Consider the following 23,291-nt stretch of genomic DNA (forward strand, 5'->3'; position numbering starts at 1 on the left):
GCCTGGCAGATCTCTCTTTCCCCATTTCCAGCAGAGTAAGGCAGCACCTCTCAAAGGGCAAGGGAGGTGACAGGCTAAGTCTAAATGGCGACAGAGTAAGAAAGCAAAAGAGAGAGAGTAAGGGAGAGAGTGGGCAAGTAAGGGCAGGAAGTAAGGCAGTGCCTCTTGAGCGGCATGGAAGCCAGAGGCTGAGGTTTACCCAATCCTCCTGGCTTGCTTCACCAGTATGTTGCTGATGAATTTGAGGTTCTTGCTTTGCCTCAAAAGATTTCAGAGACAAGTGATAGACAAGAAATGGATTTATTTAGAGAAAAACACACTCCACAGACACAGTGTGGGCCATCTCAGAAGGGAAGAGGTACTGAAACATGGTGTGGTTAGTTTTTATGGACTAGGTAAGTTCATAAGCTAGACAGTGGGAGGATTATTCCAATTATTTGGGGAAAGAGGTAAGGATTTCCAGGAATTGGGCCACCACCCACTTTTTGGTCTTTTATGGGTTAGCCTCAGAACTGTCATGGTACTGGTGGGTATGTCATTTAGCTTATACTAATGGCTTAAAGCTCAACATTCAGAAAACGAAGATCATGGCATCAGGTCCCATCACTTCATGGGAAATAGATGGAGAAACAGTGGAAACAGTGTCAGACTTTATTTTGGGGGGCTCCAAAATCACTGCAGATGGTGACAGCAGCCATGAAATTAAAAGACACTTACTCCTTGGAAGAAAAGTTATGACCAACCTAGATAGCATATTCAAAAGCAGAGACATTACTTTGCCGACTATGGTCCATCTAGTCAAGGCTATAGTTTTTCCAGTAGTCATGTATGGATGTGAGAGTTGGACTATGAAGAAGGCTGAGCGCCGAAGAATTGATGCTTTTGAACTGTGGTGTTGGAGAAGACTCTTGAGAGTCCCTTGGACTCCAAGGAGATCAACCAATCCATTCTGAAGGAGATCAACCCTGGGATTTCTTTGGAAGGAATGATGCTAAAGCTGAAACTCCAGTACTTTGGCCACCTCATGCGAAGAGTTGACTCATTGGAAGAGACTCTGATGCTGGGAGGGATTGGGAGCAGGAGAAAAAGGGGACGACCCAGGATGAGATGGCTGGATGGCATCCCTGACTCGATGGACGTGAGTCTGAGTGAACTCTGGGAGTTGGTGATGGACAGGGAGGCCTGGTGTGCTGCGATTCATGGGGTTGCAAAGAGTTGGACACGACTGAGCGACTGAACTGAACTGAATGTATTACAGTTAGTGTATAATGAGGCTCAAGGTCTACTGGAAGCCAAATCTTCTGCCATCTTGGACGTAGTTGATTCTAACAGTTTTAGTCATGTGCTATAGCCACACCATTCTTTTACCGTCCTGCCCTCTTCCCCGTTTCCTGCTCACCTCATAGTGCAGCCGCCGGACCTTGCTCATGGCTGGCAGGCTAGACTGCTTCCCGCTGATGTTCCGGAAAACCTGAAAGACCATGAAGCACAGGAACAGGAAGTAGAGGCAGAGGCAGATCCCAGCCACGATGATGAAGGCCATCTGAGGGTGTCCAGTCAAGGAAATGGCCAGCTCGCCATGGACTCAAGCACTCCACTCAAGGGTACCACTCTATGTCTCCAAATATGTAGGCAATTTTCAGGAGGATAAAGTATTAAAACCTGGGTTTCTAATATCAACATCAGAGAGGTTTCCTAACATAGAAGTGCCAGTGAGTGAAGAATGTTCCAAATAGCTTTCTAAGCTGGATAACAAGAGGGACAGAACCTTGTTTTTAGATATACAGAGTCTAGGGTCCACCCTAGACCTACTAAATCAGAATCTGCCTTTTAACAAGGTCCTAGGGAGAGTCATATGCACAGTTAAGTTTGAAAAGCACTAAAATATTGGATATTGGTTGTAAAATATTGATCAAGTAGAAAGCTGCATTAAAATCACCACAAAAGTAAAGACACAGGTGCCCAGGTCCCACTGCACATCTACAGGATCAGGTTTTCCAAGGGCTAGGAAACCAAGTATAACCATGTTTGCAAACCATTGGCCTAGTATCCAGATTTTTATAAGGAGGTTGAGGTACCCTGGATTTGCAGGGCATGGAGTGGGGGTTGGAGGCAGTAGCAGCAACTGTGGCCATAAGGGATGCTGGGCATGAGGCTGAAGGTACTGAAGTGAAACCTTCAAGATGAAGTTCTGTTGCAATCTTCTCTCAACACAAGAAGCATCTTGTCAGATGGAATGTGGAGCAGAGGACACATGGCCAAGGTGGGAGTTGAGGGCGGGGGCAATATGCTCTGAGGCCGACCTTCAAAACTTAACCTGACAATTAGCAAGGCTTGGGGTGGAGTGATCGGACTTGGGAGGCAAATGACCAGACTCCAACTTTTTTCTGCTATAACTTCAGGCCAAGTAGCATATTTTAAGAAAAAAATTAAACAAGGGTGAACTCAGCATTTATATTTCACTAAAATGAAAGTGTTAGTCACTCAGTTGTGTCCAACTCTTTGCGACCTCATGGATTGTAGTCCACCAAGCTTCTCTGTCCATGGAATTCTCCTGGCAAGAATACTGGAGTGGGTAGCCATTCCCTTCTCCAGGGAATCTTCCCGACTCAGGGATAGAATCTGGGTCTCCTGCAATGCAGGAAGATTCTTTACCATCTAAGCCACCAAGGAAGCCCCATATTCCACTAAATAATATATTTAATGCAGTTTCTCTTTCTTTCCTTGGAGAAGGAAATGGCAACCCACTCCAGTATTCTTGCCTGGAGAATTCCATGGACAGAGGAGTCTGGCGGGCTACAGCCTATGGGGTTGCAAAGAGTTGGACACAATTGAGCAATTAACTACTACTACACTCCTTTCCTAAAATCAATGGTGCCTTTGAATGAAGGGAAAAGAGTTACTTGCTGCAAGACTTGACTAATTATTTGCCTCCTTGGACCTCCAGCATTTCTGAAAAATGAGGAGTTGAAGCAGACTAAGGATCATAAACAGTCCTCAGGTGGTACAGCTAACTTTTTTTGGTGGGGGGATGGCAGAAATGGGGAGCTCAATTCTCTCATCTTTAAAGCAATGATAATTTTGATCTAGTTTACTCGCAAAGTTCTTGTGATGCTAAGCCAATATAAAGACCATGGCTGGACAAAGCTAATTTATCAGCATATGACAAGATATTATCAAGAAAGAATACAACTCAAGCCTTTCTCTCTTCTCCCTAGGACAGTCTTTTTTTCCTGAAGCACTTAACATATTATTGAGGAAGATAAAATGTTTAAATCCAGCATCCTAAAAGGGATAAGCTAAGATTGTCGCTTCTGCTTCATGAAGATGACTCGGAGAGTTTATGCCAACCAACCAGAAGCCTGGGTGACTCTTCTGGAACTAATCACCTTAGCCTTATCTCCACTTGGTCTTGGAAATGAATAGCAGCGGCATCGGATGCCAGCACACCAAGGTCACTGTGAGAAGTCTGGCACACAGACGATGTCAGTAACGGGGGCCCTGAGACGAACCTCCGTGGCTGCAGGGAAAAACCAGTCATGCTTCAGTCTGTGGTAAACAAGTACATAATAGAGCATTTAGACAGGCAGCGGCAAGACTAGCCACTCCGATGCCTCGGCTGTGTGGACTTGCTGCAACCTCCTTGTTTTGCCTGCTCTCACCCCGGCTTGAAAGCAAGCATTAATTCTCCTCATTATTTGCCTTAATTGTGCTGTTATCATTGGTCTGAAGATCAAAGCCCCGGCTGAGTACACATGGAAAGCATCAGTGAGACTTAGAAAATTATCTTGGGGACCAGGCGGCTACAGGAAGAAACAAAACCCTGAGCCCATCAAGGAAGGATACAGCCAGTTCTGTTCCGACATCTGTAGTCCAGATACTGTAGAAGGGATTCGTCAGTTGTACCCCTCTACAAAGAGAAATGAGACGGAAAAGCAAGACACAATTAATACAGAGGCAAAGGGGAGCTTTCCCTTCTATACACTCTCAGCTTTTCAGCCAGAGGGGTGGTGTCTGTATTCAGGCTAAGTTGCAGAGAATGTAGAGAGAAACAAAGTCTGAAGAATACAATTAACTCAAATATTTTGCATCTCTAGAGAGCTCTGTCTCTTAATCCCAGTGCTAACCTGAGGATGTGGTCATGTCCATGCTTTCAACCTACAGGCTCCCAATCACCTCCTCCGCCTTTTCAGATACTTTTTCTAAAGAGTTGAAAGCGAACCCAGTGACATGCATTTCCGTCCAGAGTTCCATAGGCCCCCTGCTTACCTCTCACACATGTCAAATATGAAAAGGCAGAAAGAGCCAACAGCAATTGGTCCGACTTGCTTCCAATACCCTGCTATATGATTCCGCTCATGCTGGTCCTGAGGAAAACCAAGTTGAGAAATGAGAAAAAGATAGGGGAAAGCAAAGCAATTCTACAAGTGAGTCAGTCATCCAACAATCCTTGCTGCCTATCTCCTGTGTATCAAATCATGATATAGATTAAAACAACAACAACACAGTCCTAACAAATGGAAAAAATTTCTCTAAATTGCACATAGTTTTTGATTTTTTAAAAAAATTACATCACAGAGTCTTATAAATTCTTTCTCAACATCTTCCAGAAATTATCTAAATAACTGATCCATTTGTTGTTTTGCTTTCATAAATACTTTGACCTAATCTCCAGATCACTGACCCTCACCTCTTAATACCAGTCTTCAGCTAAGGACAAAAGATGTTGGGAGTAGTGGTTTGGGACTTCAAAGAGGAAGAAGGCAATTCACGTGGAGATAGAAAAGCAAACGTTTGGTAAACAAATGTTTGCTGGGCCATGCTGAGACAATAAGACAGGTAGTAAACTGATCTTTAAGGCCCTGCCTTGAGTTTTCCTCCACCACCCAGTCCATATTCTTTGCAGGTGTCTCTGGTGATACCCTGGTGGCTCAGAGGTTAAAGCATCTGCCTCCAATGCAGGAGGCCCGGGTTCGAGCCCTGGGTCAGGAAGATCCCCTGGAGAAGGAAATGGCAATCCACTCTAGTATTCTTGCCTGGAGAATCCCATGGACGGAGAAGCCTAGTAGGTTACAGTCCATGGGGTCACAAAGAGTCAGACACGACTGAGCGACTTCACCTTCACCTTCACCACCTGGTAATAGCTCTCTTCAGGGAAACAGGTCATCTACCGAAATTCTTTTAGGCAGTTAAGGGGAAGGTCAAAGTTTCTTCCTGTCTTTTTTTTTTTTTTTTTTGCTCTATTGGGTTTTCATTTCTGCTGGGGCTTTGCTCAGTTGCGGCAAGCAGAGGCCACTCTCTAGTTGTGACGTGTGGGCTTCTTATTGCGGTGGCTTCTCTTTTGCAGAGCATGGGCTCTAGGGCACAAGGGCTTCAGCAGTTGCGGCATGTGGGCTCAGTAGTTGTAGCTCCCGGGCTCTAGAGCACAGGCTCAATAGTTGCGGCACATAAGCTCAGTTGTTCCAAGGCATGTGGGATCCTCCCACATCAGAGATTGAACCCATGTCTCCTGCATTGGCAAGCGGATTCTTTACTACTGAGTCACCAGGGAAGCCGTCTTCCAGTCTTTTGAACCTTGATTGTTTTCAGCTAGAAATAATTCATGCGCCAAAGAGATATTTTGCTTTGTGGTAGCAAATTTCGCTCCCTTACATACCTTAGGTAGTAGAAGTTCTGTGATCCACAAAAGAACCCTTTCAGATTTAAATTGCAATATGACTTATCACCGGTCTTTTTTAAGGTGGGGTAGTTCCCAGAGGACAAAATAAAGACTCGAAAGCATTAAAATATGTTCAAGTGTAAGAGGTTTCTTTCAGTTAGGAAAACAGACAGTCCCCTCCATTCCCATCCATGCTGACGAGGGCTTGTGGTCAGTGCAGCTGCTGGAGAACCCCCAGTGCCACCCAGCTGTAAGAAAAAGCCTCTTTCTCCTCTCACTGCTCTCCTGGAAGGGCTGCAAGGCTTCAGAAGCCATAAAATGGAATTTAAAAATAGTCCGTGCTACTACGAGGCTCATGTGCCTAACCCAAGGACCAGGATCCAACTGGCATATCATCCTAGCCACAGCGTGATGGCTGCACCATTCTTATTTTTATCCACGGTATCATCAATGCCTCTTGAAATATGATTTGGTGTCTGTGCAAACTGACACCAGAGAGGTCAGCATTTCTGGGTAACAGGGGTTACTAGGCCACCTGAACACATTGCCAGCTGGAAAGTGCCAGGCCCACATTCTCTGGTGGTTACCTTGGTCCTGGGGATAAGCAGAGCTGAAGTCAAAGGACAAGAAATGTTGATAATCATTAATGTTTGCACATCTACTTGATGCTAAATATTTACTCACATTATCTCATCTAAACCTCACAAAAACCCTACACCTTAGCCTTTAAAACCCATTTTATAGATGAGGAACCTGAGACTGAGAGCAATTAAGTCACGTGCCAGCTAGTTTATAAGTGGTAATGCAGGAAGCTGAACCATGAGTCTGTCTCTGGGGCTCTTGAGCCTCCTCCTATAACCACTAGTTTATTCTGTCTCGCCACTGCCCCTTGCCCAGGGTGCACTTACCATCATGTGCTCACCACAGAAGATGATCCAGAAGGAGAGAAGCATTGCATAGAAGATGCCCTGTCGGATATCACCAAACAACAGCATCCAGGTCCAGTCAAACCCAATGGAGAACCACTCCACTGGGATGTTGATGAAAGTCATGGAAATCCCAAGGGCAAAGATGACTCTGATGGTGAGAAAACATGAGGAAAACTATTTTATTTATCTGGAAGCCAAAACATTTTTTATTTAAAAATCAAAACTCAGTTTTGGGAAATGAGATGCCCCATGTTGGCACTGAAGCCATATGATCAGTTTCTTTGCTCTCATTATAACAAGTATCTACATGGAGAAGCTAAATGTCGTCTTCTGCGCCACTGCAGAATGAACGACTGTTGCATTAATCCTCCTACACAGTAACTGAACCTAACCTGAATGCTCTGAACTTCATCTTGATGCCGCCTCAGATCAAGTGCTTCCTAAATGTTTTCACCCTCCCTTGCCTTCTTACACAGACCTCATTGAATATACCAATAATTATCCTCTCTTACCTATTCAGGGTATCATTAACCTGATCATTAAGAACACTCATTATTATGATATTCTCAGCAACTATGAATCATACAAGCATTTTAATTTCAATAACACATGACTCCAAACGATATGAAATACAAATTAGTTTAGCTGCTTGTTTGATTTTTATTTTGCTTTTCTCCCATTAATTGCCACTTCCCTATCAAAATTTCATTTATTTATCCATACTTTCATTCATACCCATGTGTTATTAAACATAAATTATGTATCAGGCATTTTGTTAGGGCCATGGATAGGACCACTTCTATGGTCCAGTTCTAAATGAATAGGACCAGTTCTTTCCTTTATGGATATTCAGTAGCTGAACCAGATAAAGTGTGACAAGCAATATGACAGATGAGTACAATAGATTGCTACCAGGACTTCTTTGACAGAGACAGAAATTAAGCTGAGTTGTAAGTCAAGGTTAGGGAGGTGGAAGGGAATTCCAAACAGAGGCAAGAGCCTGGATGGAGACTAGAAGAGCCTGAAGCATTTGGGGATCTGACTATGGAACATATCAGGAAGTGATAGGCCATGAGACCAGAGAAATATATATAAAAAGGCTGAGCTGGTAAAGAAACTTGAATACCTTATTAGAGAATTTGAAATTTATCCTGAAAGGACTGAGGATCCAATAAGAAGGTTAAAAAATGAAGCAGCATCATTTCATTCACTCAACAAATTCATATTTACTGAGCTCCTACTGTGTGCCAGTCACGATTCTAGATGCTGGGGATATAGAGGTAAACAAAGTAGGCAATGGTCCTGCTCTAGTGATGCTTGTATTCAGATGGGGTGAGCAGAGGGGTAGAGAGGGAATGATGATAAATAGAGAATAAGTATTATGAAGAAGTATAAAAAAAGCCAAGTGGGAGAATGGAGTGTGATGGGAGGCAATTTAAATAAGGTAGATGGGGGAAAGCCTATAAGACAGAAATTATACTAGGGCTGAAGGAAATGAGTCATTGAGCCACAAAGCTATCTGGGAAGAAGCATTTCAGATGAGAGGAAAGCAAGTGCAAAGGCCCTAAAGAGAGTGCATGCTGGTCATGTCTGAGCACCATCAAGGTGGATGGCCTGCGGTGAAAAGAATAGGAGATAAAATTAGAGGTGGTGAAGGGCCGGATCACTGAGGGTTTACAGGCCAGAGTAAAGGAAATGAAAATCCAACAGAAAGCTTTGAACAGAGCAGTTAAATGATCCAATTTCTACTTAAAAGAAAAAGCCTGGCTGCTGTGTGAACAGACTGCAGGAAATAAAATGATGGAAATAAGAGGAGCAGTTAAGAGGCTATTTCAATAATCCAGGTGAGAAATGAGAAATCAGGGGTAGATCAGGGTGGTAGATATGGAAATGGTGAGAATCTCCTGGCATATTAGAAGAGGGGTGTGAATAAAAGTGGAGTAAAGGATGCCTCCTCCATGTCTGATCAGCTGCTCCTAAACAGCTGAAAGGACAGAGTTGCTATTTTCTAAGATGAAGATGCCCCAAAGAGGAGCCAGTCTGAAGTGGGAGGAAGACAAGTGTTTTTCTTTGTATGTGGTACATTTCTACGTAAATGAAGGTGTTAAGTAAATGGATGAAATACTAGGGTCCAGAGTTGGGAGTAGCTGAAGTTGACCATATACATGAAGAGCATCAGAGTACAGAAGGTTTTTAAGGCCACAAGACTAGATGAGATCACCAGGGAAACAAACATAGCTAGTAAAGAGAAGAGGTCCAAATGTTGCAGGAAGGGGGACCCATTCCAGGGCCTGAAACTGGGCTCTTGTCTAATGGTCGGAAATGAATTGTCTGAGGAGACACATGTGCTGGCAAAGCAAGAGATGTGCCTCCTTAGACAATTCATTTCTGCACATTAGACAAGAGCCCAGTTTTGGGGCCTGGTAGGGGTCCCCCTTCCTGCAACACAAAGACCGAGCCTCAGCTCCAAAGTTTAAGAGGTTGGAAAGATCACTGGAAACAGTCATGGAGACTGAGTGACAGTCAGCAAAAGGGAGAATAACCGTGAGAATGTGGAGGAGGCTCTATGAAAAAAAAGGGAGTGATCAGCTTTGCCAGATGCTGACACTTTAGTTCAGTTCAGTTGCTCGGTCGTGTCCAACTCTTTGTGACCCCATGGACTGCAGCAGGCAAGGACTCCCTGTCCATCACCAACTCCTGGAGCTTGCTCAAACTCATGTCCATCGAGTCAGTGATGCCATCCAACCATATCCTCCTCTGTCATCCCCTCTCCTCTCGCCTTCAATCATTCCCAGCATCAGGGTCTTTTCCAAGGCGTCAGTTCTTCCCATCAGGTGGCCAAAGTATTGGAGCTTCTGCTTGAGCATCAGTCCTTCCAATGAATATTCAGGACTGATTTCCTTTAGGATGGACTGGTTGTTCAAGAGTTTTCTCCAACACCACAGTTCAAAAGCATCAATTCTTCAGTGCTCAGCCGTCTTTACAGTCCAACTCTCACATTCATACATGACTACTGGAGAAACCATAGCTTTGACTAGACAGACATTTGTTGGCAAATAATGCCTCTGCTTTTTAATATGCTGTCTAGGTTGGTCATAGCTTTTCTTCCAAGAAGTAAGCGTCTTTTAATTTCATGGCTGCAGTTACCATCTGCAGTGATTTTGGAGCCCCCAAAATAAAGTTAGTCACTGGTTCCATTGTTTCCCCATCTACTTTCCATGAAGTGATGGGATTGGATGCCATGATCTTCGTTTTCTGAATGTTGAGTTTTAAGCCAACTTTTTCACTCTCCTCTGTCACTTTCATCAAGAGGCTCTTTAGTTCTTCTTTGCCTTCTGCCACAAGGACAGTGTCATCTGTGTATCTGAGGTTATTGATATTTCTCCCAGCAATCTTGATTCTAGCTTGTGCTTCATCCAGTCTGGCATTTCACATGATGTACTCTGCATAGAAGTTAAATAAGCAGGGTGACAATATACAGCCTTGACATACGCCTTTCCTGATTTTGAATTAGTCTGTTGTTCCATGGCCAGTTCTAGCTGTTGCTTCCTCACCTGCATACAGTTTTCTCAGGAGGCAGGTAAGGTGGTCTGGTATTCCTATCTCTTTAAGAATTTTCTACAGTTTGCTGATATACACAGTCAAAGGTTTTAGCATAGTCAATAAAGCAGAAGTAGATGTTTTTCTGGAACTCTCTTGCTTTTTCGATGATCTGATGGATGTTGGCAATTTGATCTCTGGTTGCTCTGCCTTTTCTAAATCCAGCTTGAACATTTGGAAGTTCACAGTTCATGTACTATTGAAGCCTGGCTTGGCGAATTTTGAGAATTACTTTGCTAACGTGTGAGATGAGCAATTGTGCGGTAGTTTGAACATTCCTTGCATTGCCTTTCTTTGGGATTGGATGAAAACTGACCTTTTCCAGTCCTGTGGCCACTGCTGAGTTTTCCACATTTGCTGGCATATTGAGTGCAGCACTTTCACAGAATCATCTTTCAGGATTTGAAATATCTCAACTGGAATGCCATCACCTCCACTAGCTTTGTTCGTAGTGATGCTTTCTAAAGCCCACTTGACTTCGCATTCCAGGATGTCTGGCTCTAGATGAGTGATCACACCATCGTGATTATCTGAGTCATGAAGATCTTTTTTGTACAGTTCTTCTGTGTATTCTTGCCACCTCTTCTTAATATCTTCTGCTTCTTTTGGGTCCATACCATTTCTGTCCTTTATCGAGCCCATCTTTGCATGGAATGTTCCCTTGGTATCTCTAACTTTCTTGAAGAGATCTCTAGTCTCCCCCATTCTGTTGTTTGCCTCTACTTCTTTGCACTGATCACCGAGGACGGCTTTCCTATCTCTCCTTCCTATTCTTTGGAACTCTTCACTCAGATGGGTATATATTTCCTTTTCTCCTTTGCTTTTTGCTTCTCTTCTTTTCTCAGCTACTTGTAAGGCCTCCTCAGACAACCATTTTGCCTTTTTGCATTTATTTTTCTTAGGGATAGTCTTGATCCTTGTCTCCTGTACAATGTCATGAACCTCTGTCCATAATTCTTCAGGCACTCTGTCTATCAGATCTATTCCCTTGAATCTATTTGTCACTTTCACTGTATAATCATATGGGATTTGATTTAGGTCATATAGTAGATGTGACCTAAATGCTGACAACGAGTCAAAAAAAGTGAGGACTGAGGACTGGATTTGGAAGGCGGGGGTCATTGGTGATCCTGTTAAGAATAATTTTAATAAGGGGTGGAAGGGGCTCAAGAAAAAACAGGAGAAGGTATATACACAAGATTTTTGAGGAATTTTGTTGTAAAGATCAGCTAAGAAATGACACAGTAGCTTTGAGGGGAAGCACACAGAATTCTAACTACAAATGGGGATGGAAGAGTGTGTTTGTATATTAATGGGAATAATCCAACAGAAGGCAAAAAGTCAATAATGTGGGAGAGAAAGGGGCTATCTCTACAGGAAAATCATCCTTGCTGAGAGGGGTTGGGATTCGTGAGCACCAATGCAGTTCATCCACTGTTGCAGAGAAATGTATCTGATGCAGAACGTGAAAGAGCAAAGATGGAACAGAGAGCTGGAAATATGAGAGCAGAAGAGCCCTTAGGATTTAACAATAATTTGCATGTAAAAGCTGAAGGAGAAAAAGGAGTCAAATCTTCAGTCCAAATAACACACTGACCACTTGAACTAGATTCCCAGCAACAGGTGCATGGCAGGCTGTGCCAGTGTTTCTTAAAGAGTGCTGCAAAATCAGCTCTTACTTTTCTAGGAGCACTGGGGGTCGAGACATCATGGTGATCCTCCTCCAATACCACACCATAATGATGAAGATGCTGGGTGTAAGGAAGGTCTTCATGGCAAACCACACCTTGGTGAAGCCTCCATTTTGGTGAATTCCCTAGATAGACACCAATCATAACTTTGAAGGTCAATATATCTTGGTGTTATTTTCTACCAGCAGATGCATTTTGAAGAGCAGTAAGTGGAGATCTTTATTGCTGAACTTCCAAGATCAAGAGATTTAACATTCACAGCAGGTAATGTCTTCACACTCGCCTCAACCCCTCCTCAGGCACTGTATAAAACTAAATCAAAAGGCATGAAGATAGCCTCACTCTATCCTAAGGGAATGATTAGGAACATGATCAAAGATTTTTCTCCAAGGTTTGCATTGCAAAATTGGAGCTATCTTAGATGCCCCAAATGATGGCACTGGCATAATATGTTAAGGTGAATACATACTGCGGAAAGCTAAGCAGTACCGCAAAGTATATTTATATTATATTTATAATATACCATTAAATTTAAAAAAAGCAAAGAATGGAAGAGTCAGTTGAATATGATCTCTTCCCTTTCTTTAAGAGAAGGATTGAGCTCAGTCTCTCAGTTGTGTCTCTCTGTGACCCCATGGACTGTAGCCCACTGGGCTCTTCTGTCCATGGAATTTTCCAGGAAAGAATACTGGAATGGGTTGCCATTTCCTTCTCTAGAAGGGAACAATTTTAAATATATTCATACACATACACACACACACACATAGAAAAAAATCAAGAAGGAGATAATAGCAAAACCTCAAAATGGTTATTTCTCAAGATGGTAGGATACTACAGATAACTTTCATATTCTATTATGTGTTTATTTGTGCTTCTAATTTTCTACAATAAATATGCAGTTGCTTTTTAGATTAAAAAAAACCTAAATTAGGTTTAAAAAATCTATTCCACATTGTACTTTCTTCCCTACTAAAGAGACAAAATGGTAAGAACCTATACCACAACTGTGATCAGTCAGATTCGCTTACCACCAGCCGAATATCCTTTATCTCTCCAATCCCAACGTTGATTTTCTTCTTCTCATTCACAGGCAGCCGGATATTTAGAAGGTAATACTTATGAGCCACGGACCCAATTTCCATGAAAGGAAGCACATCACATTCATAGTAACGGCCCTCATGTTCTACGGTCTGTAAGAAGAGTAGAGGGTTTGAGGCAAGGTCACCATTTCCAATAAACTGGGTCTGAATTGTCTTGCCTTTGACTCATATCACCAACTCTAAAAAGCTAAGGCTTAAATGTATACTTCAGAGGTACACATAATAGGGTACCTGGGTTTATATAAGCTGCCACCCTCCCTCCCCAAAATAAAACCCAGCCACATTTGAGGTGGAACCAGAAATCTCAGGTAACAAGTAGGGATTTCTTCTATTTCAACACCTTTCTCAGCTCTTCAGTCCTTATTACAGCCTCACATCAGACTAGTCTGGTCTATAAGGGCTATAAGAACTTTTAATTTACAGCGTACTATCAGATACTGTATAGCTTTGTGGAACAGTCAACTCCTTAAATGTTCAGGAGGAAGTCCTTGCTAATGTTCATCACATTCTTGTATCATGATCATTTATTTAGTTTTGGCCTGCAGGAGATGCTACAATAAGCAGGAAACACCTACTTTTTATTGATTTGACCAAAAAAATAGAAGCAGCAACTAAAAGAGCCTTGGAATTGGGGAAGATTCAAAGGGATGAGGGGAATAATGAGATTAGGTTGATAGAGATGACCACTTGGAATTTTCTACCTTTAAATCTTTCTAACTGCCCAAAAGACAAAATGGCAGAAGGGAGTAGAAACTAAATAAACATTTAACACAGTTTCTAGGAAGTCCTTTTTACTTTTTAAAGCTGGCTTAAAACTCAGTTTTTAAAAATCTAAGATCCTGGCATCAGTCCTATCACTTCATGGCAAATAGAAGGGGGAAAGGTGGAAGCAGTGACAGCTTTCTTCTTCTCGAGCTCTAAAATCACTATAGATGGTGACTGCAGCCATGAATTAGAAGACGATTGCTTCTGTGCAGGAAAGTCATGACAAACCTAGACAGTGTGTTAAAAAGCAAAGGCATCACTTTGCTGACAAAAATCTGTATAGTTAAGGATACAGACTTTCCAGTAGTCATGTGTGGATGTGGGAGTTGGACCATAAAGAAGGCAGAGCACCGAAAAATTGTGGTGCTGGAGAAGACTCTTGAGAGTCCCTTGCACTGCAAGAAGATCAAACCAGCCACTCTTGAAGGAAATCAACTCTGAATATTCATTGGAAGGACTGATGCTGAAGCTGAAGCTCCAATACTTTGGCTACCTGATGTGAACAGTCGACTCACTGGAAAAGACCCTGATGCTGGGAAAGATTGAAGGCAGAAGAAGAGGGCGACAAAGGATGAGATGGTTGGATGCCATCACCGATTCACTGGACATGAATTTGGGCAAACTTGGGCGAGGGACAGGGAAGCCTGGCGTGCTGCAGTCCATGGGGTCACAAAGAGTTGGACACAATTTGGCAACTGAACAACTATGGCTAGGAAGGCCTCCTGGACTTCCTGCCAAGCAATTTAAGAGGTACCAGCCAGCACATGGCAGTGGGAGATTGGTGAGTAGGGGCACAGCTTGCTTTTGAAAATGAAATTCTGTTCCAACTTCACAGGACACAACACTTTGTGGCTTAGCTGAGGGGTAGGGGAAGCTCACAAGCATGGGCATGGAGAAGCAGGAGCTTCAGCAACTGAGGACTATTTCCCAGTGAACCAGACAAGTGTCTGCCTTCATGCTGGGTTTGTATTTCAGCTTTAAGGTTTGCCTGGTACCTTCTGATGAAGTGATGGAGGGATGGAATTTGGTATTCCTAAGCTTGAATTCTCAGGGCCTCCAAAAGTTTTTGTAAATCTTCAGAGGAAAAAGTCCAGAGGAGAAAGGAAGATAACAAGGAGTCTGTTCTTTCTGTGATCTTGGGGGTGGGGGTGGGGGAGTGGTTTATTAGACAGTCAGAGCTCAAGGGTGCAATAAACAGACCTTCATACAGGGACAGAAGACACAAAGGACAAAAACAGGTAGAGTAGGTACAGATCCGGCGTACGTTTTTCCACTCTTCCCTTTCCTACTCATGGTAGACATCACTGATTGATCATGATCGTTTTTCATTTTCTAAGGTCTTAGGGGCTCTTATCAGAATGACCAGTTGATTAGACATGCATTTGAAGTTTTAAAAATTCTTTCGTAGAAAGAATCCTTTTCCAAAACTCAGCTGCAAGCTGGGTAAGTCCTCCTATATAGATCTTTCTCTCCCCTCTGCTCCCTTCTCTTCTACTTATATATCAAGGCAGAAAGGACTCTGCAAAATTGCTGAAAATACAGTATAGGCTCTAATTCCACCTCAGATGAAGGTGAACTAAGGAAGCTGATTACCTACTCTTGTAACAGCAAAAAGTGGATATTCTGATGTGTTTCCAATAAGCTTATTTACAGAAGTTGAGAGTTTGAAGGCAACAAAACTTATTTAGTCTAATGCCACTGTCTTCATTATGTGTCTTACCCAAGGTCCCAAAAGTCATGGCAGAATCGGGTTGAGGACATGAGTCTTGCAAGTCCAGCCTCCAGCTCTGACAGGGAGGAGGACACATGAATGAAGCAGAAAGAAAGGAATGCTGTGGCCTTGGACACGCCTGAAGGTAGGCATTGTGCTATAGTAAGGAGGGCACTGAACTTCAAGCCAAGAGATTCAAATTCTAGTCCTGACCTCACCCCTTACTGGGTAGCTGGGGAAGGTCACCCACCTCATTTGGTATCACTTTCTAAGCATGCATGCATACTTAGTCGCTCAGTCATGTCCAACTCTTTGCAATTCCATGGATTGTAGCCTGCCAGGCTCCCTTCTCCATGGGATTCTCCAGGGAAAAATACTGGAGTGAGTAGCTATTCCCTTCTCCAAGGGATCTTCCTGACCCAGGGATCAAATCTGAATTTCCTGTTTTGCAGGCAGATTCTTTACCATCTGAGCCACCAGGGAAGCCCCGTAAGTAAAGCAAAGAAGGTTTATTTATGTGATCTGTTGAGTTCCTTCTAATGCCCCTTCATGGGTCGTCCACTCCCTTGTCTTCCACTCCCCTGTCCCTACACAGAGGGTAACACCACCACATGGGACAAATTTACTTAAATCCAACAGGTCAGAGACACACACAGAGTCCTGGGATCCTGGCCTGTCCTACCTGTCTGAGACAAATTCACCATATCCTGCTGGGGACTTTATGCACTGAGGTTCTGTCTCTGCCAGTATTTAGGGCATTTAGAAAGAAAGATTTCCTGCTCTCCCTCCTTTTCCTTTCCCCAGCCCCCTCAGCCCTCCCCTAAATCCAGCATGAGACTGGCTAATTAGGACAAATTACAGCAGGTGGCAACTTGACTTTTTTTTTTTTTTAAACTTCACAATCCACCAGAGACTAAAAAGCTTTAAAGCAATTTCTCATTTAATCTTCAGACTCAAGTCTAAATTTCACTGCAATCAAAAAGCATAGATTTGATGATTCATTTCCTTCACACTTTTCAAGGTTTGGTATCTTTCTTGAAAGAGATCAACATATCCTAAAGATAATCAAGCAACTGTCATTAAGAAGCAGTTTCAGGCTTCTTAACAACCTCCCCTGACTCTGCTTCTCAGTGCCCTCTAAGAGTTTAAGTAAGGTGAGAAATGACTTTTTGCTTTTTCTGAGAATGAAATTCCATATGCAAAAGCTTTATATCCTTTAGCTTTAGACATCCAACCAGTCTTACCCTTGAATGATGCAATCAACTTGCAGCAACAGTTAGAAAGGTTTTAATTAATTTCCTCCACTGCATACAAAGATCTACAAATATTACATATCTCTCTTCTGCTACCTCCAGTTCCTCTCTACCATTCCTTTTCATCTATAGATTACCCCCAAGGGCCTACTCAAAACAATTCTGGATCAATTTGGGGTGGGGGGAACCCTACATTTGATCATTAAGGAAAGGATCTACTGAAGTCACTTTCAAACTTTATCAAACTTAAGAGAAGGAATTGAAATCCTATTAAAACACAGGTTCCTTGGTTCTGTGTGAATTTTGATTCTTGTGTTTGGAGTGTGACCTGAAAATCTGCATTTCCTACAAGCTACCAGGTGATGCTGATGCTGTTAATTCTTAGGCCACACTTTCCGTAGCTCTGGTCTAGGAACCCTAGGGAAAGAGAGGCTTAACAAATACCAGGTGCCCCAAGAGATGCTTATGTGTAGGGTCATGGTTGGCCCATGAGGGTTTTAGTTAATATGTTTCGTCCTGGTGGCCCATCTAGTGAAACATGTCCCAGACTAGATTCAAGTGGTAAGAGTCGTTCTGTTATCTAGTCCTTACAGAGATTCCACAGGCAGGTATTAATTATTATTTCATTTGGCAAAAGAGAAACTGAAGCTTGAGCAGATAAAGCAAGCTAGCCTGAGGGAATGTAGTCAGTAAATGAAATGGTCTGGAATTGAAGCCAAGTATTTGTTGTTTGCTGTTTATTCACTTGGCCATGTCCGACTCTTTTGGGACCTCATGGACTGTAGCCTGCCAGGCCCCTTGATCCATGGGATTTCCCAGGCAAGAATACTGGAGTGGGCTGCCATTTCCTTTTTCAGAAGATCTTCCTGACCTAGGATCGAACCCCATCTCCTGCATTATAGGCATATTCTTTACCACTGAGCCACCGGGGAATGCTGTGCTCCAAATCCAGGCCTTTAACCAATGGTAATGAACCTGCACAGCCCCATTTTAGTCCTCTTCAGGGCTGGATGGGGGCATGGTTCTCAGAGGCTTCAACCTGTCATCCTTACCATTCCACAGGAAAACCCAACTTTGCAGTTATAAGCAAAAGGGAAGAACTAAATCGATCAACAGAGCAGGTACTACAAAGTAGCCAAATTCTTCAGCAGCAACTGACCTGAAGTGTCAAGTGATAAACGACATAATCGGGAATGTGCTTCAGTGCAGTCTGGCCTCTCCTCCATTTCATGCAAAGAAAATAAGATGATTTCTGTCCATGAAGGGACATCAGAAGTCACCTAGCTGGTGGTGCTCCCGAGTAACCATGAGTAACAGTAACCACGGCTCCATTTCAACTTCAGAGACTTTGGCAGATGGGGGAACGTGAGTGGGACAGAATCTTAGGGGGGCATGTTTGAGGGCAGGACTTGGCACTGGAAAAGGGCACCCAGTAATCCTGATTTGGTTCTTATACAGTCAAATCCCACTGTCCACTGAGGGTCACTGAGTCCATCCCGGTATTTTAATTCCTCAAGATTCTGAGGCCTTTGTCCAACAGAAAGAGTCTCCCTACACTCAATGCAGGATAGGGACATTCTTCCCTCTTGGTGGTTAAACAAATCTTCCTGGAAGAACCAAAGAAAGGAGAGTCCCACAGACGTGCAAAAAAACTGAGAGGTCACAACGGAAACTAGACTGCTCCCTCAGGCCCTTCTTTTTGTCTCTGATGTTTGTTCCCTGGGATTGTTAGTCTTCACACCTGCACACTGATTTTGGCAACAGAGATGCCTAAGAAACAGCAGACACACGCATTGATCCAATATGAACAGATTTACCCACCTAAAATTAACTAAGCAACATTCTTCAAACACTTAGCTAATTAACAGAAGAACAAAGAGCTTATTTTTATGGAGGCATTTTAGAGAAGCAACGAAATCACTTCAAACAAACATTCCTTCTTCTGTTCTTTGCTCCTTTGCAGAGACATGAAATATCTAAATTGCCCTCTTCTAGGACAAAGGATGGTGACCACTAATCTTTGTGGGTCATGCATGCTTAGGAACAAGGAATCTGCCTGAGCAAATGTTCCCACACCCCTGGAAACCAGATAAAAACCCCATCAACTAGGACATTAAGGTACCCTACCTTGGGGGAGGTGAAGGTACATTTGAGTTTCCGGGGCACTCTCTCATGGGCCATTTCAGTCCACTCAGCAAACATATCATCACGGTAAGCCAGAGAAACATCCATGGAAACTTCTGCATTTTCTCCTGCAAGAGATAAAGGGTGCACAATTCAGAAATGGCTTCTGGAAAGATACTTTGAAAACAGTTTTAAAACTCTTACAGGCTCCACCATGGAAACCAACAAGACAAAAGAGATGTATCAGTTCCTATCAAGCACCAAACCTGACTTTCCAAATTTGAAGACTTAAAAGTCACAGGATGAATGTCTGAGCTGGATGCTGGGTCCCCTCCCATAACCAACTGCTCTGCTAAGGAGTCAAAGAGCTCCCACTGAAATTCCTCTAGAGACGGCAGTCTCATTCTCTCTGAGGCGGTTCCAAATGATCAGGTTCTGACTCAACATGTATCCTCCTTAACTTATACCACTGGGCCTACATCCCCCCATGTAAGTCCCATGGCACATGAGGTCATTTTCCACAAAAGTGCCTTAAAATTTGAAACCTACAACTCATCTATTCTCTCCTCTCTGATCAAAATGACCGAGATTTTTTGCCACCTCTCAGATAAATGACAAGTACCTTGGGTGCTTTCTTCAGGAACACTCTAGTCTGAAAGATCCTTTCTAAAATTCCCCCAAGAAGTTCTCAAACGCAGGCTCTCCTGCTTCTCTAAAACTCAAAACTCTTTCTTCAGAGTATGGACAAAGTTAATTTAAGATGTGAAGGGTTTCTCTAAATTTAAGACTTATACACAGACAAGAATATTAGAATAAGTTCATAATTATGCAAATGAACGTTCACATATACTTCTGTATCAATAAGGACCATGAATGGGTTTAACTTATCACAGAGCTCATTACAGAGATTAGTTTGATAAAAATTACATCTATCCACTTGGTCTGTTTTATACTTTGTTGAACAAGTTTCAGAACAGAGGAGTCTTAATGGGGGAAAAAAGCACAACTACATTTCTAAAATGATCATGGTGAGCCAGCTCCCATTGGGGTTACGAGACTGGCTCAGTTCTGGGCCCTGGAACCTCAACTCTAGGTCACAAGGGAAACAGGTAAGAATAGCTGCTGTCTCGAAAACTGGGGCTTTACTATCCACTGACCCAGTGTGGCTTGAAGACAATTTGACAGTGCAGTAAATTCCTAGTTCTCTGAGGAAATCTAGACGAGAAAGAAATAACACAGGAAAGAAGGGATCTGAGGCCATTCTGATATAGACAAAACTCTCAGTGAACATCAGTGCCCACTCTTTCATTAGTACCATTTAAATCTTCAATCACTGATAATGAACTATTGGAGAGAAAAAGCTAAAAAAAAAAATCCCACTTAAAATGATATCAAAAAGAGTAAAAAAACCTAGGAATAAACTTAACCAAGAAATAAAATAAAATACCTATACTCTGCAAACTATGAAATACTGATGCAAGAAACTAAAGATGGTACAACAAAATGGAGAGATCTCCCATGCTCTTATAATGGAATAATTAACACTGTTAAAATGGCCATGCTACCCAAAGCTATCTACAGATGGAATGCAGTACCTACGAAAATACCCAAGCCCTTTTTCACAGAACTAAAACAAATAATCCTAAAATTGATATGGGACCACAGAAGGCCCCGAACTGCCAAAGCAATCTTGAGAAAAAATAAAGCTGGAGGTATCACCCTCCCAGATTTCAGCTATACCACAAAGCTACAGTAATCAAAAGTGCGGTACTGACACAAAATAGACATATAGATCAACAGAGCAGATAGTGAACCCAGAAATAAACCCATGCACCTATGTTCGATTAATCTATGACAAAGGAAGCAAGAATATACAATGTAGAAAAGATAGTCTCTTCAATAAGCAGTGCTGGAGAAACTTGGACATGTAAAAGAAAGCGATTACAACATTTCCTCAAACTATATACAAAAATAAACTCAAGTTTCTCTTCCGGTCCCACGTGCTTCGGCATCTGAGGGCCCGGGTGCAGACGTGGCCAAGTCCAAGAACCACACCATGCACAACCAGTCCTGAAAATGGCATAGAAACGGCATCAAGAAACCCCGATCACAACGATACGAATCTCTTAAGGGGGTAGACCCCAAGTTCCTGAGGAACATGCGCTTTGCCAAGAAGCACAACAGGAAGGGCCTGAAGAAGGCTGACAATGCCAAGGCCATGAGTGCACGTGCTGAGGCCGTCAAGGCCCTGGTGAAGCCCAAGGGGGTCAAGCCCAAAATGCCAACAGGCGGCAGCTGCAACCTCAGCCGACTTGCCTACATCGCCCACCCCAAGCTCGGGAAGTGCACTCCTGCTCGCACCGCCAAGGACCTCAGGCTCTGCCGGCCGAAGTCCCAGGTCAAGACTCCAACCAAGGCCAAGCCACCTGCAGCTGCGGCTCCAAGCTGCCAAGGGTGCCCAGACCCCCACCAAAGCCCTGGAGTAGAGACCTTTATCTGCCAGTGTGAGGACAGAAGGACTGGTGTGACCCCCTGGGTTGCTCTCTGCGTGGGGCTGGTGTCCTCCTGTGCTATTTGTATGAATAAATCTGAGACAGGAAAAAAATCAGTCAATCAATAAATAAACTCAAAATGTATTAAAGACCTAAATGTAGGACATGACACTATAAAGAAGAGAATATAAGCGGGACACTCTTTGACTTAAATCACAGCAGTATTTTTTTTTTTTTTTTGGATCGGTCTCCTAAGGCAAAAAAATAAAAGCAAAAGTAAACAAACTGAAACCTAATTAAACTTTAAAGCTTTTGCATAGCAAAGGAAAGCAATAATAAAACAAGAAGACAACCTATGGAACGGGAGAAAATATTTACAAATGATGCAACCAACAAGGGGTTAGTAGTCAAAATATAAAAACAGGTTGTACAACTCAACATTTTAAAAAAACCAAATAACCCAGTCAAAAAATGGGCAGAAGATCTGAAGACATTTTTCCAAAGAAGTTATTCAGATGGCACATGAAAAGATGCTCAACATCGCTAATTATTAGAGAAATGCAAATCAAAGCACAATGAAGTATTACCTACACTTGTCAGAATGGCTAGCACCAAAAAGTCTACAAATAACAAGTGGTGGTGAGGATATAGAGAAAAATGAACCCTGTACTTTGCTGTTGGGAATGTAAATTGGTGCAGCCACTATGGAAAAGAACATGGAGATTCTTCGAAAAACTAAAAACAGAACCGTATGTCACAGCAATTCCACTTCTGGGTATATATCCAGAAAAACCAAAAACACTAATTCAAAAGATACACATACTCTAATGTTCATAGAAGCAATAGCTTCCACACAAGACATAGAAGCAACCCAAGTGTCCATCAATAAACGAGTGGATAGAGAAGATGTGGTATAGGAAGGAGATTCAAGAGGGAGGGCACATATGTATACCTATGGCTGATTCATGTTGAGGTTTGACAGAAAACAACTAAATTCTGTAAAGCAATTATCTTTCAACTAAAAAATAAATAAATAAGATGTGGTACAAATTACACACACACACACACACACACAGGAATATTAGTCATAAAAAAGAATGAAATTCTGCCATTTGCAGCAATGTGGATGGATCTAGAGAATATTATGCTTCATGAAATAAGTCAGGGAAAGACAAATATCGTATGTTATCACTTATATGTGGAATCTAAAATAATACAAACAAACATATATGGCAAAACAGAAGTAAATTAAAAAAAGAAAAAAGAAAACTAGCGGTTACCTGTAGGTAGAGGAAACGGGGAGGGACATGTCAGGGGTATGATATTAAGAGATACAAACTACTATGTATAAAACAAACAACAAGGACAATATTGCACAGCACAGAGGATTGTAGCCATTATCCTATGATAACTGTTAATAGAGGATGACACGCAAATGTTATAGCATAGCACGATGCTCATAATGTCATAGCATGAATCTCTATGCTATAAATCTGAAACTAATATTGCAAATCAACTATACTTCAATGAAGAAATAGCTAAAGATAATAAATCCTCAGTCAAATATGGTGAATTGGCCACCTGTGTTTTCTCATCTCACTCCTGAAACTTCACAAAAACAAAACAAAAAACAGGAAAGGAAAATAAAAGCTATTAAATCTCAAGGGGGAAAAATGGTAGTGACATGAGCAGATCAGAGATTGCAACAATTTTTATGAAGATGAAAAACAGATGAAGTAGGATTTCCTGACAGCCACAAAGATGGGCACAGCTGAAACTCCACAGAAGGGATATTTTGGAAAAGTGAGCCAACGTGTCCAACAGACCGGCAAGCCACTTAGAACTGGAAAGTACCAGGTGTTGCATAAGACAGGAAAGGCAAGATGCTGACAACAGTGGGGTCAAAGTCTATACACAGAATCACTGGAACTCCAGTTCTAATCCATCTTCTCAGCTCCACACAGTCC

At 42.5% G+C, this 23,291-nt stretch overlaps 1 protein-coding gene and 1 pseudogene across 1 annotated transcript in view; one reads left to right on the forward strand and one right to left on the reverse strand.

Annotated features, from left to right (window-relative positions):
* Positions 1-23,291, reverse strand: part of WLS (Wnt ligand secretion mediator) — a 116,163-nt gene that overhangs the window by 26,074 nt on the left and 66,798 nt on the right. The window contains exons 3-9 of the mRNA XM_004002068.5: positions 18,836-18,960; positions 12,908-13,069; positions 11,868-12,004; positions 6,568-6,736; positions 4,270-4,367; positions 3,847-3,910; positions 1,400-1,543 (exon numbers count right to left, since the gene is read on the reverse strand). Coding sequence (XP_004002117.1) covers positions 1,400-1,543; positions 3,847-3,910; positions 4,270-4,367; positions 6,568-6,736; positions 11,868-12,004; positions 12,908-13,069; positions 18,836-18,960 — 899 coding nt within the window. The remainder of the gene's footprint in view (positions 1-1,399; positions 1,544-3,846; positions 3,911-4,269; positions 4,368-6,567; positions 6,737-11,867; positions 12,005-12,907; positions 13,070-18,835; positions 18,961-23,291) is intronic.
* LOC114110795 (large ribosomal subunit protein eL29-like) lies at positions 20,385-21,318 on the forward strand (annotated as a pseudogene).

This window comes from Ovis aries, chromosome 1 (genome assembly GCF_016772045.2).
Source record: "Ovis aries strain OAR_USU_Benz2616 breed Rambouillet chromosome 1, ARS-UI_Ramb_v3.0, whole genome shotgun sequence".
Classification (NCBI taxonomy): domain Eukaryota; kingdom Metazoa; phylum Chordata; class Mammalia; order Artiodactyla; family Bovidae; genus Ovis; species Ovis aries.